The following is a 14615-nucleotide window of genomic DNA, read 5'->3' as shown; positions in this document are numbered from 1 at the left end:
ACCCTCGGACGGCAGCCGAGCCCTCCGAGCCCCGCCTCGCCGAGCCTCGCCGAGCCTCGCCGCGCGCCTGCCGTGGCGTTTCTAGCGCCGGCAGCCGGAGGTCGTCCGTGCGGGGCGCGGGGGCGCGGGCGGCGCGGAGGCTGCGTCCGGGGGCGGGGCCGGCACTCGGAACGTGACGGCGCGCCCGTCTGGGCCTTCTGCCGAAGTTGCCGTGTGCCGGGGCGAGTCTGGCAGTTCTCGAGCAAGTTGGCGAGCCCCGTTGTAGGACTCCGCGCCGGAAGGGGCTTGGGTGGCGGAGTGCCCCGCGAGTGTTGGGGGGCCTGGGTGTCTCTCGCCCATCGCCTCGCACGCCCGTCTTTTCGCGGTTGATTGAATCGTCCTGGGATGGGAAAGAAGCTTGGGGGCGGCGTTCAGCCCAGGCCCAGCCCAAGGTTGAGATGTTTTCGAGTGAACACCTGTGAGGCCAGGAAAAGGAAAATCAAGTTTTTGTCGGCAGGGCGGTAGGTTGAGGGAATTTTCTCTGTGGTTGAAAACCGTCGGTCCAAACTGACACTGATTCTGTATAATGAAGGATGGAGTGGTCAGGATAGCAGGGGTGCCATTGTTAAGCTTTGTGATTTGAATTTTCACGAATCTTCTTTTGACCAAAGCATTACTACTTAGAGGCATCTTGGAGGGAACCTTATGAGTTCCTTAGTGCGTCTTGGCTTTTGGTATTTGGGACCCATTTAAAATGGAACCCACGTATGTATTTGGACTCAGCTTTGTCTTGGAGATAATCCTGAGTCATGCTTTAAAGAAGTTCCTTCGGAGATCCAGAGCTCAGATGCCTGGTGGTCGTCACGCCCCTTCACCTGTCAGTAGTTCTCTCTTCTGGAGCTGGGGAGAGGAGGACCCGGATAGATGGGAAGCAGATTAAGAGGCTGCCTCCTCCATATTTGCCCCATCTCCAGGCTAGTGCTCTACACTTCTTGTGTTCACACTTTCTCATTTTACCGAAGAAATTTTGTTTACCCCGCTGCCACTAGTATCCTGACATTTGTGTAATGTTTGTCAGTTCACGGTTTTATATTCATGATCTCGCTTATTTTCTCCATTTCCCCAAGAAGAAGCTGGACATACAGAATGGTTTTCTCAGGGTCTCCTCAGTAATGGAGTGGCATTGGATGCTGGTCGCCCCGCAGCTCCTTTCCTTGCCCTGATCTGTTACCCTGTAGGCCAGTGTCTGCCTTTTTTTGTTTCTTTTCAGGAGTCTCACTCTGTCACCCAGACTGGAGTGCAATGGCCGCTCTCGGCCACCGCAACCTCGACCTGCTGGGCTCCTGCGATCCTTCCAAGTAGCTGGAACTACAGGCACGTGCTACCACGCCCGGCTAATTTTTGATTTATTGTAGAGATGAGGTCTCGCCAAGTTGCCCAGGCGGGTCTCGAACCCGCGGGCTCAGGCAATCCACTCACCTCGGCCTCCGAAAGTGCTGGGATTGCAGGCTGAACCACTGAGCCCGGCCGTGTCTGCCTTTCTGTTGTGTCTAATGGTGTAATGACTTTGGTGATGATATCCTGGTTTATCTTGTGGAAACTGAGGGTAGGAGGAATTTTATGATTTTGTGAGTATTTGTGACAGCTCTTCAGTATTAAGGTCATTTTCAACCTATTGCTTCTTTCTTCTAGACCACATGATTGAGAGAGAGGAGAGAGAGAGAAAATAATCACTTTTAGAAAAAAATCCGATTCTGCAGTGTATGGTTAAGGATAATCTAACACATAATCACATTATCCTTGTATGCCTGGCTGCTTGTGCTGGCCTGTATGTGAATGTTAACCCCAAAGACTCCTTTAGATGTCACTGAACTAGTTACTATAAAAAATATTTCACTTTCAAACTCCCACATTGCAAGAAGAGAAAAATTCAGTACAAAGGCAATTTTGAAGGTAAGTATAGATGGAGGGAGTTTACTGAGTGTTTTTCCTGAATGCTGACACAAAGGTCTCAGTACAAAAGCATTTTAAAGGGCTACCTGGAAACTCTGGGAAGGCAGTAGTTATAAGTTTTTATTATTCATTGAAGTTTGAAGGTTTATATTGCAGTGTACGGGTTGTTATATAGGAGTAGGACTTTTGCCCTGGGGAATTCTTAGTGTATAGCAGAAATGATAAATCCAGAATATTTGTGCTCAAAAAATTCATCATAACTGTTAAGCCTGTAATTGCTAATCTGCAGTGTTAAGGAGAATGGCATTTAGAGGTTCTTAGGTCTATATTTTTAAAGTAGCTAACCTATTGAATTGTGCATTCTTCACATTTGCTACTTTAGAAAATTCGTAATTTCTTTTAAGTCTACTTCTTCAGTATGTGTTTTTCTTTCTTTCTTTCTTTCTTTTTTGAGTTAAGAGTCTCACTCTGTCACCCAGGCTGGAGGGCAGTGGCATGCCTCTCAATCACTGTAACCTCAACCTGCTGGGCTTCGGCGATCCCTCCTCCTCCTCAGCCTTTCCAGTAGCCAGAACTACACGCTACCACATCCAACTAAGTTTTGATTTAATGTAGAGATGAGGTCTCGCCAAGTTGCCCGGGCTGGACTCGAACCCGCAGGCTTAGACAATCCATTTGCCCCGGCCTTCCAAAGTGCTAGGATTACAGGCTGAGCCACCGAGCCTGGCTGTGTTTTTCTTAATTTACCTGTTCACTTTATGCTGTAGAATTTATGCATTAGTCACAATAACCCTTGAAACTTAAACATGGGTGAATTTTCAGTACTGCATTATATTCTTTGGAAATGGCCAGTGAATTTTATTTGCATCAAAGGTCAGATTTTTTTCGGGCGAACTGATTTTATAGCAGAAGTCTTTCTTTAAGCTTTATAGTTGGTGCTTGGTTGCGTTTGCTGTCTTTTAGAACAATCTTTAGGAAAGTCACAGTAAAGGAAAATTTTTTTCATTGTTACTCTCGTAATCTCCATTCCTGGAAAACTTTCTGAAATATTAGATATTGTTTTGCCATCATCAAGTAAAACTGGCCTGTTAGATCCCCATTTCAAGATCTTCTTTCTGTTGCCTGTCTTGTGGTCATTTAACTTCTCGTTAAATCCTCCACCAGAGACTGCCAGAAGGGAGGGAAGATGAAAAGCATATGAATCATTTTCTAATTGTTAGCAGCTCAGGAAAATGACTTAGTAGAAGAGATTGAAACTATTCTGGAAATTCCTTGAGATTCTGTTTTATTTCATTTATCTGTATTGTTTCTGAGATGTTCCTAATGGTCATCAACTCAGAATTTAGAAGCCGGGTTTTATCCAGCTATTGGATTGACCAGGACTCTTCCTGTTTTGCTTGCTTGTTTGCTTCTTGCTGCTTCTAAGCAACTCCATACAAGATGCTTAGAAGCAAGGAGTAGAGATAAAATTTAAACTAATCAACACTGTTTTTTCCTTTGAACTCTTTAATGAACAATTTGATTTTTAAAGTCAGTTTAGTTATCGTTATTGGACATGAACATGACTAGTAGTGATATTGCTTCACTTTATTTTGACTTATACATAAGTATAGAAAGACTTCGGGTTTATTTTTCTTTCTTTTTTTTTTTGTAGAAACATGGGCTTATATAGATTCCTATAATTGCTTTCCTGAATTATTAAGCTTGAGGTTTCATTGCATCTTTGCTTTTGCCGGAATCTAGGCTTTTGCCGGAATCTAGGCTTTTGCCGAAGAGCTGATTCAGGGACATCGGTTAATTTTCTTTTTATGACTGCTCAAGAAGCGATCTTGTTTAGATTTAGCAGTGAAAAAGAAAAAAAGAGGATTAATAGTGGACAGACCTTGCATAATAGCTGTAACACGGATGTCTGCTTTTTTCCTTGTCTTTGTTTCACCATTTCTCACTTAATCATTTGGGATTCATAGATTGGAGTTCTTATGTCACTGAAGGCAGAAGTCAGCAGCCAGTGATTAAGTTCCTGCCATGTTTTGTTTTAGCCTCAGGAGAATTTTTACAAACCCCTTATGACTTCTTAGTGAGGCTGAGTTACTGTAAAATTTGTAAATAGATCCTTGCTGGGTGAATAGGGTTACTAGATGGATATAGAAAGTCTAAAGTTAATCTGTTTCAATTTCTTGTTTCTTGGATTCTGTTCTTTTAATTTCTACCCTAGGAGGGGACTTATGGAAAGATCTCGACTACACAGTCAGAAAACCAGAGATCTCATTCAGTTACTTCCCAGATGAGGGGCCTTGAGCTAGTCACCTAATCTGCCCTGTTGGTCTGTTTTGCTTCTCTAAAATGGGGTTTGTACTCCATGCTAAGCTGACTGGTATCAGGAATGTCGTGGGGGGAAAAAGACTTTTATACCCCTGTCTACTTAAATTGTTTCTTCAGCCGGGCTCGGTGGCTCAGCCTGTAATCCCGTGCTTTGGGAGGCTGAGGTGAGTGGATTGCCTGAGCCTGAGGGTTCGAGACCCGCCTGGGCAACTTGACGAGACCTCATCTCGACAATAAATCAAAAAAATTAGCCGGGTGTGGTAGCGCATGCCTGTAGTTCTAGCTACTTGGAAGGCTGAGGCAGAAGGATCGCCGGAGCCCAGCAGGTTGAGGCTGCAGTGGCCAGGAGCGTCCACGGGCTCCAGTCTGGGTGACAGAGTGAGACTCCAACTCAAAAAAAAAAAAAAAAATTGTTTCTTCATTCTGGAATCCCTTCTCAGGTGGTCTGAATTTTTCTTTTAGGGTTCAAGTGAGGGAGCTCCATTTTCCTGTTAGGAATCTTGCTTTCCTACAGGCCTCTGCTGGGCTATCCATTATGTAGCACTTTTGAATTCTGGTCTGTACTGAAGTTGTTACATGTTACCTTCCTGTATAGATGGAAAGCTCCATGAGGACAGAGATTGTACCTTTCCTGTTTCTGTGTATCTACTTTATACATTGGCTCCCTGCTCACCCCCCATCCACAGTTGACCTACAGCAAATGTTGCTTGAATGAATGATTATTGAGGCTGTCAGGAATGAATACTTCGGGTGATGGGATATGCCAAAGATGAGCATCTTACCAGAACTTTTAGATGACTGACCTTTTAAATTACCCAAGCCGGACTCGGTGGCTCAGCCTGTAATCCCATGCTTTGCGAGGCTGAGGTGAGTGGATTGCCTGAGCCCACGGGTTCAAGACCCGCCTGGGCAACTTGGCGAGACCTCATCTCTACAATAAATAAAAATAATTAGCCAGGTGTGGTAGCACGTACCTGTAGTTCCAGCTACTTGGAAGGCTGAGGCGGAAGGATCGCCGGAGCCCAGCAGGTTGAGGCTGCGGTGGCCGGGAGCGGCCACTGTACTCCAGTCTGGGTGACAGAGTGAGACTCCAACTAAAAAAAAAAAAAAAAAAAAAAAATTTTGTGCAGTTACTGGTCTGTTGTTATCGGTGACTGAATCAGATGCTGGCAAGAAGATGGCAAAGCCCATTTCTTGATTTTGTTTACTTCATATACTATTTGCTTAGTGAGTTATAGGAATGAAAGGTTGTTAAAATAGTTCTGAATTTGACATTTGTTCCATTTCTTACCTTATGGCATGTGGAGGCCTATCTATAACCAACTGCTGAGTGTAAAGAATAAAAACTGACTGCACATCGTTTGGTCCACATTTTAGCTTGTTTGCTTTGAAGAATTTGCAAGGTGGAGAGAAATAGATGCTTCGGGCTCTGATTTCAGCCCCTGCTGTGCTATGCAAATGTTCTCTACATGCCTGAGTGACCTTTTGAGAAAGAGCCTTTGTGATCTTCTGTAGCCTGGGCTTGTTCTGGGAATTATGTGCCAGATTCCTCTAAAAGTGGGAAAAGTGGATCTGCTCAAAGACCACATAAAAACGTCAGTGCTTTTCCTGGATGAATAACCGATAAATCCATGCTTCTTACCATCTCTTGCCAGAGCTTTTGAAATTTGCTCTGCAGTTTGCTTTGCAGGTTGAATTGGGGATTGAAGTGTGTGAGAGAGCACGGACTGAGGCAGTTCAGTAGCTGGGAAACTATTTGGTTAAGTGCTTTTGAATTGTAGATAAAAATAAATTCACATTGGTATTGTTAGTATCTGAGCATTTCTCAGTGTCTCAAGACTGACTCTCCATGAGTGCTGGCTGACAGACTCTCACATTGGGGATGCTCTTTCTGCCTCAGATTGTGCTCTAACAGTTGGGTGTTTAAATTGTTTTCTATTTGTTTTGATTGTTGTACAAAGACAAATATATCATTTATTAAAATACATTATATTAAAATAAATTTGTTTACAAAAGGCTCTAGATCAACCTAGGCAACATAATGAGACCTTGTCTCTAATTATAGAAAAAAAAAAAAAATTAGCTGGGCATGGTGGCGTGCACCTGTAGTCCCAGCTACTTGGGATGCTGAAGTGGAGGATTGCCTGAGCCCAGGAGGTTGAGGCTGCAGTGAGCCATGATCGATTGTGCCACTGCACATCAACCTGGACAGCAGAGTGAGACCCTGACTCAAAAAATATAAATAAATAAATAAATAAATAAATGAAAATGCATCAAATCCTGTAAGGTAATATTTCTCTTGGAAAGGGATATTGAGCCGGCCTTGGTGGCTCAGCCTGTAATCCTGCACCTTGGGAGGCTGAAGTGAGTGGATTGCCTGAGCCCACAGGTTCGAGACCCGCCTGGGCAACTTGGTGAGACCTCATCTCTACAATAAGTCAAAAACTTAGCTGGGCATGGTAGCGCGTGCCTGAAGTTCTGGCTACTTGGAAGGCTGAGGCGGAAGGATCGCCGGAGCCTAGCAGGTCGAGACTGCGGTGGCCGGGAGCGGCCACTGCACTCCAGTCTGGGCGACAGAGTGAGACTCCAACTCAAAAAAAAAAAAAACAAAAAAAAGAAAGGGATATTGGTGTCTTGGAAAGTTTTTGATCTTTTTGGTTGGTTTATGATTTTTGATTCTGCTTTTTATTGAGATGATTGGTTTGTGTAGCTGAAATACTGATGAAAGGAATTTTCTCTTTTTTTTTCTTCAGTTACCTTTTTGATGAGGGCCATCATAGGTTTGTACCAGGATAAGGTTGCAAAATTAATCATCATGTTCTCCAACAGAAATTCTAAAAATTGGATTTTCCCAGAAGAGAAGTAGAATTTGAATGGTTGGACTGCTTCCTAAGTTCTTCCTCTTTCTCCTAAGTCCTGGATACTTCTTTCTCTGTAAAAACCTTTAGTCTCTTAGTTCCGGTTGGGCTCCCAGAGGTACAGATAGAGGACAGGTAGAAGGCCCTAGGGGAATGCTCTCTTCCCCCAGACCTTTGCACTGTAGCTGGTTTTAGTTTAGCAAATTCCAGTAGTTGTTCTGGTGTTTGGCCTTCTCTGTTGGGTGGGAAAACTTTTCCTCTGTATTTCCGTAGTTATATATGCTGTCATATGTCTGTCTTTCTCCTCCCAAAGTTTCCCTGTAACCTGGGCTCCTGAAGACGCAGCGCTGGAGCAGATGGATAATGGAGACTGGGGCTATATGGTGAGTGTGTGTGCAGATGCAGTTTGAAGGCTGTTGAATTATTTTTGTGTGTCTTTTTTCCCTTATGGATTATTGGGTATAATATAGCTTAAGATAATGAAAATTATTAATTTGTGAAACCTCCTCTCCCCTTTTAATTATCTTAGATGTATTTTTGGGATGTTTTTGTTTTTTGGCGTTTATAATGGAAGCAAACTCACTGTGGTCTTGCCAAATACTTTTATTTTTTTTGAGTCGGAGTCTCACTCTTGCCCATGCTGGAGTGCAGTGGCACGCCCATGGCCTCTGTAGCCTCGACCTGCTGGGCTCAGGTGATTCTTTCGCCTCAGCCTTCCAAGTAGCTGGAACTACAGCTGTGGGCCACCACACCCATCTAATTTTTTGGTTGATGTTCGGAGACAAGGTCTCACTAAGTTGCGCAGGCTGTTCTCTCACCCTTAGTCTCAGGCAGTCCTCTCGCCTCGGCTTTCCAAAGTGCTGGGATTATAGGCATGAGCCACCGTGTCTGGCTCCAAATACTTTTAATAATCACTTATTTGAGAGATAAAATTATGTTTTGATTTTTAAAGTATCCTGCTCTTAACACTCTGAAAAGGTGACTACTAAAAGGTCTAGTGGGTGATGACATGGACAACTTTCTTGTAGTTAGAGAGATTTTTTTTTTTTTTGAGTCGTAGTCTCACTCAGTTGCCCAGACTGGAGTGCAGTGGCCGCTCCCAGCCACCGCAGCCTTGACCTGCTGGACTCCTGCGATCCTTTCGCTCAGCCTTCCGAGTAGCTGGAACCACAGGCGCACGCTACCACACCCGGCTAGTTTTTGATTTATTGTAGAGATGAGGTCTCGCCAAGTTGCTCAGGCAGGTTTCGAACCCGCGAGCTCAGGCAGTCCACTCACCTCAGCCTCCCAAAGGCGCGGGATTACAGGCTGAGCCACCGAGCCCGGCTAGTTAGGGAGATTAATGGTTGAGAAGGTGCCTCTTTTCCCACTCGTTCCCAGTTTTTCTATTCCTCTGGTAAGAAATATTGTACTTGCCTAGTACCTGAAGTATATATTTTCTTAAATATGACTTCTAAAACTGAAGGTATGTGTTTTTTTAGAGATGCTTTTTTCTCAAAATTAAAGACCAATCGCAACATTAATGTTACAAAAGTGAATACACTATCAGATTATGAAATTTAAGCTGCTGTTAGCCTTTGGTTATGCTATGTTTTTGTGGCTAGGTTGTATCGACTAAGCTGTATATTTTAACTTTGTATTTGAAACTTTCATTTCCATGAAAAAGTTACCAAGATTAGGTCTGCACAAATTTTTGTTTTTAAAATAAATTTCATGATTTGTTCCTTTTTTAAGGGGGAAACCTCAAGAAATATTGAAAGTAAGCCGGGCTCAGTGGTTCAGCCTGTAATCCCAGCGCTTTGGGAGGCTGAGGTGAGTGGATTGCCTGAGCCCACGGGTTTGAGACCCGCCTAGGCAACTTGGTGAGACCTCATCTCTACATTAAAACAAAAATTAGCCGGGTGTGGTAGCACATGCCTGTAGTTCCAGCTACTTGGAAGGCTGAGGCGGAAGGATCGCCGGAACCCAGCAGGTCGAGGCTGCGGTGGCCGGGAGCATGCCATTGCATTCCAGTCTGGGTGACAGAGTGAGACTCCAACTCAAAAAAAAAAAGAAATATTGAAAGTAAATATTTTTATATTGTCAGATCATTTGAATTCTATCTTATGCTAAATTGAGTTCAGAAAAATGAATGCCTTTTTTTTAAATCAGAAAAAAACTTAAATGGTTTTTTCCCTCCCATAATATACTTTGACCTGAAAACTCTATAGATACTGGGCCTGAAACTATTGACACATTGACACTCTGGAAGTCATCCCTTCATTCTTACATCTTTAAAGAAGATTTATCTTTTTTTTTTTCTGTTGAAAATAAATGTTAGATCCCTTTGTCTGGGTGGGTTTATCACTGAAAGTAAAGTCATTTTGCATTATAGGATTACTAAATACATTATAGCCTGAAGAAATGTTGTGCTTTTCTCAGTATATCATAAATTTTCTTAATTTGTCAAAGTTAGGTTTTTAAAAATTTCAGATGACTGATCATCTTTTAAAAAATTTCAGATGACTGACCCAGTCACATTAAATGTAGGTGGACACTTGTACACAACGTCTCTCACCACATTGACGCGTTACCCGGATTCCATGCTTGGAGCTATGTTTGGGGGGGACTTCCCCACAGCTCGAGACCCTCAAGGCAATTACTTCATTGATCGAGATGGACCTCTTTTCCGATATGTCCTCAACTTCTTAAGAACTTCAGAGTTGACTTTACCCCTGGATTTTAAGGAATTTGATCTGCTTCGGAAAGAAGCAGATTTTTACCAGATTGAGCCTTTGATTCAGTGTCTCAATGACCCTAAGCCTTTGTATCCTATGGATACTTTTGAAGAAGTTGTGGAGCTATCTAGTACTCGGAAGCTTTCTAAGTACTCCAATCCAGTAGCTGTCATCATAACTCAACTAACCATCACCACCAAGGTCCATTCCTTACTAGAAGGCATCTCAAATTATTTTACCAAGTGGAATAAGCACATGATGGACACCAGAGACTGCCAGGTTTCCTTTACTTTTGGGCCCTGTGATTATCACCAGGAAGTTTCTCTTAGGGTCCACCTGATGGAATACATTACAAAACAAGGCTTCACGATCCGCAACACCCGAGTGCATCACATGAGTGAGCGGGCCAACGAGAACACAGTGGAGCACAACTGGACTTTCTGTAGACTAGCCCGGAAGACAGATGACTGATCTCCCACCCTGAGAGAAGTTGTTGGAAACTGACTCTCCAGGAAATGAAAGAGACTGATTTTTTAAAAAAAATCACAGTGTGAGATTTTTTTTCTTTTAAATATTTGTATTTATTTGAAGGCAGTGAGGACCAGAAGGAAGTTTTGTGCTTTAGCAGTCTCCTCCCTGTTTTGTTCCCTTCACCCGGAGTATGCATGTGCCTGTTCAGAGTCTCCAAATACCTTTTTTATAAAAAGAAGTCTGAAAATCATTATGATATATAATCTACCCTTAACAGAGCTTTTTTATTACAGTGCTAAAATGATTTCGGATAAAAAATGGTCCCTAATTCAACTAGAAGGGTAAAAATACAAGAATGAAAGAATAAGCAGAATACGCATGATGCCTTTGAGGAAAATCAAAACATCATGTAGGGTGACCTAGTTTTGAAACCAGTAAGTAGTATTGTAATATTAAAGGAAAACTGTTCCAATCATTTAAAAGTACTTATTAAGTACTGCTTTTTACAGTTATGACAACTGTTTCTTTCTATGCATATAAATCAAGGAACCAAATATCTGTAGCCATGGAAATGTCTGACTAGAAATATTTATATTGGATTCTGAATACAAAATGTCCCTGTGGTAGAAATCTTACTTCTTATGCCTGGTGCAGTATAAATTCCAAGTGTACTGTCTACCAGAAAAAAAAAAAGCTAATAAAAAATGAATATGAAAATTAAGTTCGTTGATTATTTTTAAGGGGGAAATTATATTCCTTGTGTAGAGTATGTGTTGTTTGTTTTATGTCCCAATATTTACTGCCTATAGCACATTTTATTTGATTTGAGGGGACTCACTGGAACATTATGGGTTGAAGTTTATGAGAATGCTATTGTGTCATTGAAGCAGGGATGGATAAAATTATTAATTTTGTCTAAAAGAGTATGTATTTGATCAGTAAATACAATTTGGCAAATTTTTTCAAATAGGACTTATGAAGAGTACAGATTTTTCTTCAATTGTTAAAGCTCTGAAGATGACCATTATTTCAGCTTTGTCTAAGCACAGAGACAAAATGACTCTTTTTGTTTTTTTGTGGTTTTTTTTGTTTTGAATTGGAGTCTCACTCTGTCGCCCAGACTGGAGTACAGTGGTATGCTCCCGGCCACTGCAGCCTTGACCTGCTGGGCTCCAGCAATCCCTCCACCTCAGCCTTCCAAGTAGCTGGAACTACAGGTGCGCGCTACCACGCCTGGCTAATTTTTTTGATTTATTGTAGAGATGAGGTCTCGCCAAGTTGCCCAGGCGGGTCTCGAACTTGCGGGCTCAGGCAGTCCACTCACCTCAGCCTCCCAAAGTGCGTGATTACAGACAGGCTGAACCACCGAGCCCGGCTGATAAAATGACTCTCAAGCCACTTTGTTCTTGTGAATTGTGGTGACCTACAATATATATTTTTAAAAATATATAAAATATATACATATAATTATATATATATAATTATATATATGTATATAAAATTTATTTTTTTTGAGTCAGAGTCTCCCACTCAGGCTGGAGTGCAGTGGCATGCTCATGGCCTCCGCAGCCTCAACCTGTTGGGCTCAGGTGATCCTTCCTCCTCAGCCGTCCAAGTTGCAGGAACTACAGGTGTGCACCATCATACCTGGCTAATTTTTTGATTTATAGTAGGGATGAGGTCTTGCCAAGTTGCCCAGGCTGGTCTTGAATCCTTGGGCTCAGGTAATCCTCTCGCCACTGCCTCCCAAAGTGCTGGGATTACAGGCATTGAGCCACCGCGCCTAGCTCACAAATACATTTTGTAATAAAAGTTAAATTTATTTCTGAGGAAAAGAAATAAACTGCAGTGAATGAAGGAACTAGAACAGTTGGGGAATGTATGTATGTACTTTTATTTATTTCACTGTAGTCTTATTTTGCATAGTTCATTTGAGTCTATTTCTTGAAAGTTACTCATAGAAAGGATTGTTTTAATTATAGTGAGACTATATATAGTTCACTAGAGCACTTTATAAAGAAAGTCGCATAATTTCTTCCCTGTTTTCTATTATTTTAATTATAGTGAAACTATATCTAGTTTGCTAGAACACCTTATAAAGAAAGTCACATAACATCTTCCCTGTTTTCTAAGGGAAGAGTGAAGCTCTGAGGCTGTATGCCCAGAGGCAAGCAGGTCACTCCTTTTCTTCTTTCTATGAGAAGATTCAGAGATTCTCTGAAAGGAAGGTAACGTTTATGTCCATTTTTGCTCATGTCTTTCTGAAAATTTATTTGACAGATTTGATAAATGACCAATATCCAGAAACCTGTAATTATCCCATTTTCACCATCTTCAAACTAAGATCCCTTAATGTTATTGACAGTTTCCTGAAGTTTCAGTAAATCAATGTACTAGCACAAGGCTGTCATTTAAGAAAATTGTGTACTATTTAAAATTGATTGATGGTTGCCTAAAAAAATGAAGAACAAAACAAAACAAAAACCCCAATCAGTTGTGTGTTGTTGAGCTAGCTGAGCTGAGGTCAATTTGAAGTAAAATGATTTGGGTTGAAAACAGATGTGAATGTGGGAATAATACTAGTTGTACCAAGGTTTTAAAAGTTGAAAATCTGTTGGGCTTGGTGGCTCAGACTGTAATCCCGCACTTTGGGAGGCTGAGGTGAGTGGATTGCCTGAGCCCGCAGGTTCGAGACCCGCCTGAGCAACTTAGCGAGACCTCATCTCTACAATAAATAAAAAATTAGCCGGGCGTGGTAGTGTGCGCCTGTAGTTCCAGCTACTTGGAAGGCTGAGGTGGAAGGATCCTGGAGGCCAGCAGGTTGAGGCTGCGGTGGCCGGGAGCGGTCACTGCACTCTAGTCTGTGCAACAGAGTGAGACTCCAACTCAAAAAAAAAAAAAAAAAAGTTGAAAATCTAGGTCTCTTCCTTGCCCAGTTTACTGGAGATAAATTTGCTTTTGGTCAATTTTCTCAGATTTTCTTATTAACAACTAAATGATTGTTTATATGAGTAAATTAGGAAAAGTAGCCAGCTGAGATATTTTTACCATTTAATTTGTCTAGTGATTTAATTTTGAGTGTTTTATTTGTTGGGTAATTGAAAATGAAATGAAAAATGTAGCTTGATTATATTTGGGTAATTTGAGACATTTATGTCTGTTTTTATGAAATTTTAAATCATTTTCACTGTGGAAGAGATGATTTAAAAAACTGATACTTAGGGCATTCTTAGGACTTTTTTATTTAGATTACACCAAGTATAGGCACTTTTGGGGAACTATATGTGCATTCTGTGTGTCCTATAAAACCCAAGGATAAATGTGTACTAAAGTCACAGTGACAACCAATGAGTCTCTTGGCTTTTGCTGTGTAAAGCAAAATCCTGGTATTTAACCAAATAGATGCTGCATATGGATATTGGCACCGTTTTTTATTATGGAACGGTTCAAAAGTAGAATGAATAGTGTAATAATACCCACGTGCCTATCTACTGACCAGCTTCAACAATTATTCACTCTGCCTTTTTCCTCCTATGGATTATTTTAATATTATTTCAGGTGGTATCTAAAAGATGACTCTGAAAAGCATATATAATTTCAAATTTTATTTTTATGTATATGTCATAGTATTATCACACAGTAGTGCTGCTTGCTTCTTGAATACTGTTGGTTATTTCATAGCTTGGATCTCTGATTTTGTAATAGCGGTTTTATATATTTCTCATAGGCAGGGTTTCCCTGTTTGTAGAAAGAAATGCATTATTAAGACAGTTCTTTCAGGATTAATGACTTTTACTTTCAAATTAAGTCTTTAGCTTCAAAAAAGTAACATTACATAAGATTCTTAATTTTTAAAATTATTTTAAAAATTCATTTAGTGTGAACATATGGAGAAACATTTTTTCCAAAGGGCATCCTTTCTTTTCTCATGCAGATTTTAAATTGTGGATGCAGGTGGCCAATTAAAAACACAGCTTATCATTTGCTTTTGAAATTTAATACAAATAAAAGGCTTGATTCTTTGAGGCTCTTTGAAATTGAACATTAACCACAAAGCAAGGAACCAGATAGTAGAATCAGGTAAGCAGTATTTTAGGTCAGAATAGCTTATACCCATTATTCTGTAATGCAGGGTCTTGATTCTTTATTTTACAGCTCTGGCCCCATCTTTTATAATATTTACTTTTTTTTGCCTGTCTACACTAAAACTGTAAGTTCCTTAAATGCTAGGCCTGTGACTCTAGTTTTCCATAGTATCCTCAGTACCTTAGAACAGTTTATGGCACATAGGATGTGCTCGGTAAATGTGCATGAG

At 41.2% G+C, this 14615-nt stretch overlaps 2 protein-coding genes across 4 annotated transcripts in view; one reads left to right on the top strand and one right to left on the bottom strand.

Annotated features, from left to right (window-relative positions):
- The first annotated feature begins 437 nt into the window (after positions 1-437).
- Positions 438-11021, top strand: KCTD6 (potassium channel tetramerization domain containing 6). 3 transcript variants are annotated; one of them, XM_008058526.1, is made up of 3 exons: positions 438-500; positions 7426-7495; positions 9614-11021. In XM_008058526.1, the coding sequence occupies exons 2-3, from the start codon at positions 7469-7471 to the stop codon at positions 10298-10300; spliced, it is 714 nt and encodes a 237-aa protein (XP_008056717.1). In that variant the 5' UTR covers positions 438-500; positions 7426-7468; the 3' UTR covers positions 10301-11021. The 3 variants fall into 3 exon arrangements, with proteins under 3 accessions (XP_008056717.1, XP_021568278.1, XP_021568279.1); XM_021712603.1 differs by lacking the exon at positions 438-500 and adding an exon at positions 1672-1932; XM_021712604.1 differs by lacking the exon at positions 438-500 and having other exon boundaries at positions 7143-7495; positions 9642-11021.
- Positions 11022-13892: 2871 nt separating this feature from the next.
- Positions 13893-14615, bottom strand: part of ACOX2 (acyl-CoA oxidase 2) — a 28577-nt gene continuing 27854 nt past the window's right edge. Inside the window, exon 14 of the mRNA XM_008058524.2 lies at positions 13893-14038. Coding sequence (XP_008056715.1) covers positions 13976-14038 — 63 coding nt within the window. The 3' untranslated portion in view covers positions 13893-13975. The remainder of the gene's footprint in view (positions 14039-14615) is intronic.

The sequence above is a fragment of the Carlito syrichta genome, unplaced genomic scaffold, assembly GCF_000164805.1.
Source record: "Carlito syrichta isolate Samal-C Ts95f unplaced genomic scaffold, Tarsius_syrichta-2.0.1 Scaffold303376, whole genome shotgun sequence".
Lineage (NCBI taxonomy): Eukaryota > Metazoa > Chordata > Mammalia > Primates > Tarsiidae > Carlito > Carlito syrichta.
The sequence above is the reverse complement of the archived record's forward strand: the minus strand, read 5'-3'. Positions and strand labels throughout refer to the sequence as shown.

Bases quoted from the DNA above. Each gene is read 5' to 3' on its own strand.
- KCTD6 (XM_008058526.1), top strand. From the start codon at position 7,469: ATGGATAATGGAGACTGGGGCTATATG. The intron at 7,496-9,613 runs GTGAGTGTGTGT...AAAAAATTTCAG, and splicing joins ATGGAGACTGGGGCTATATG to ATGACTGACCCAGTCACATT.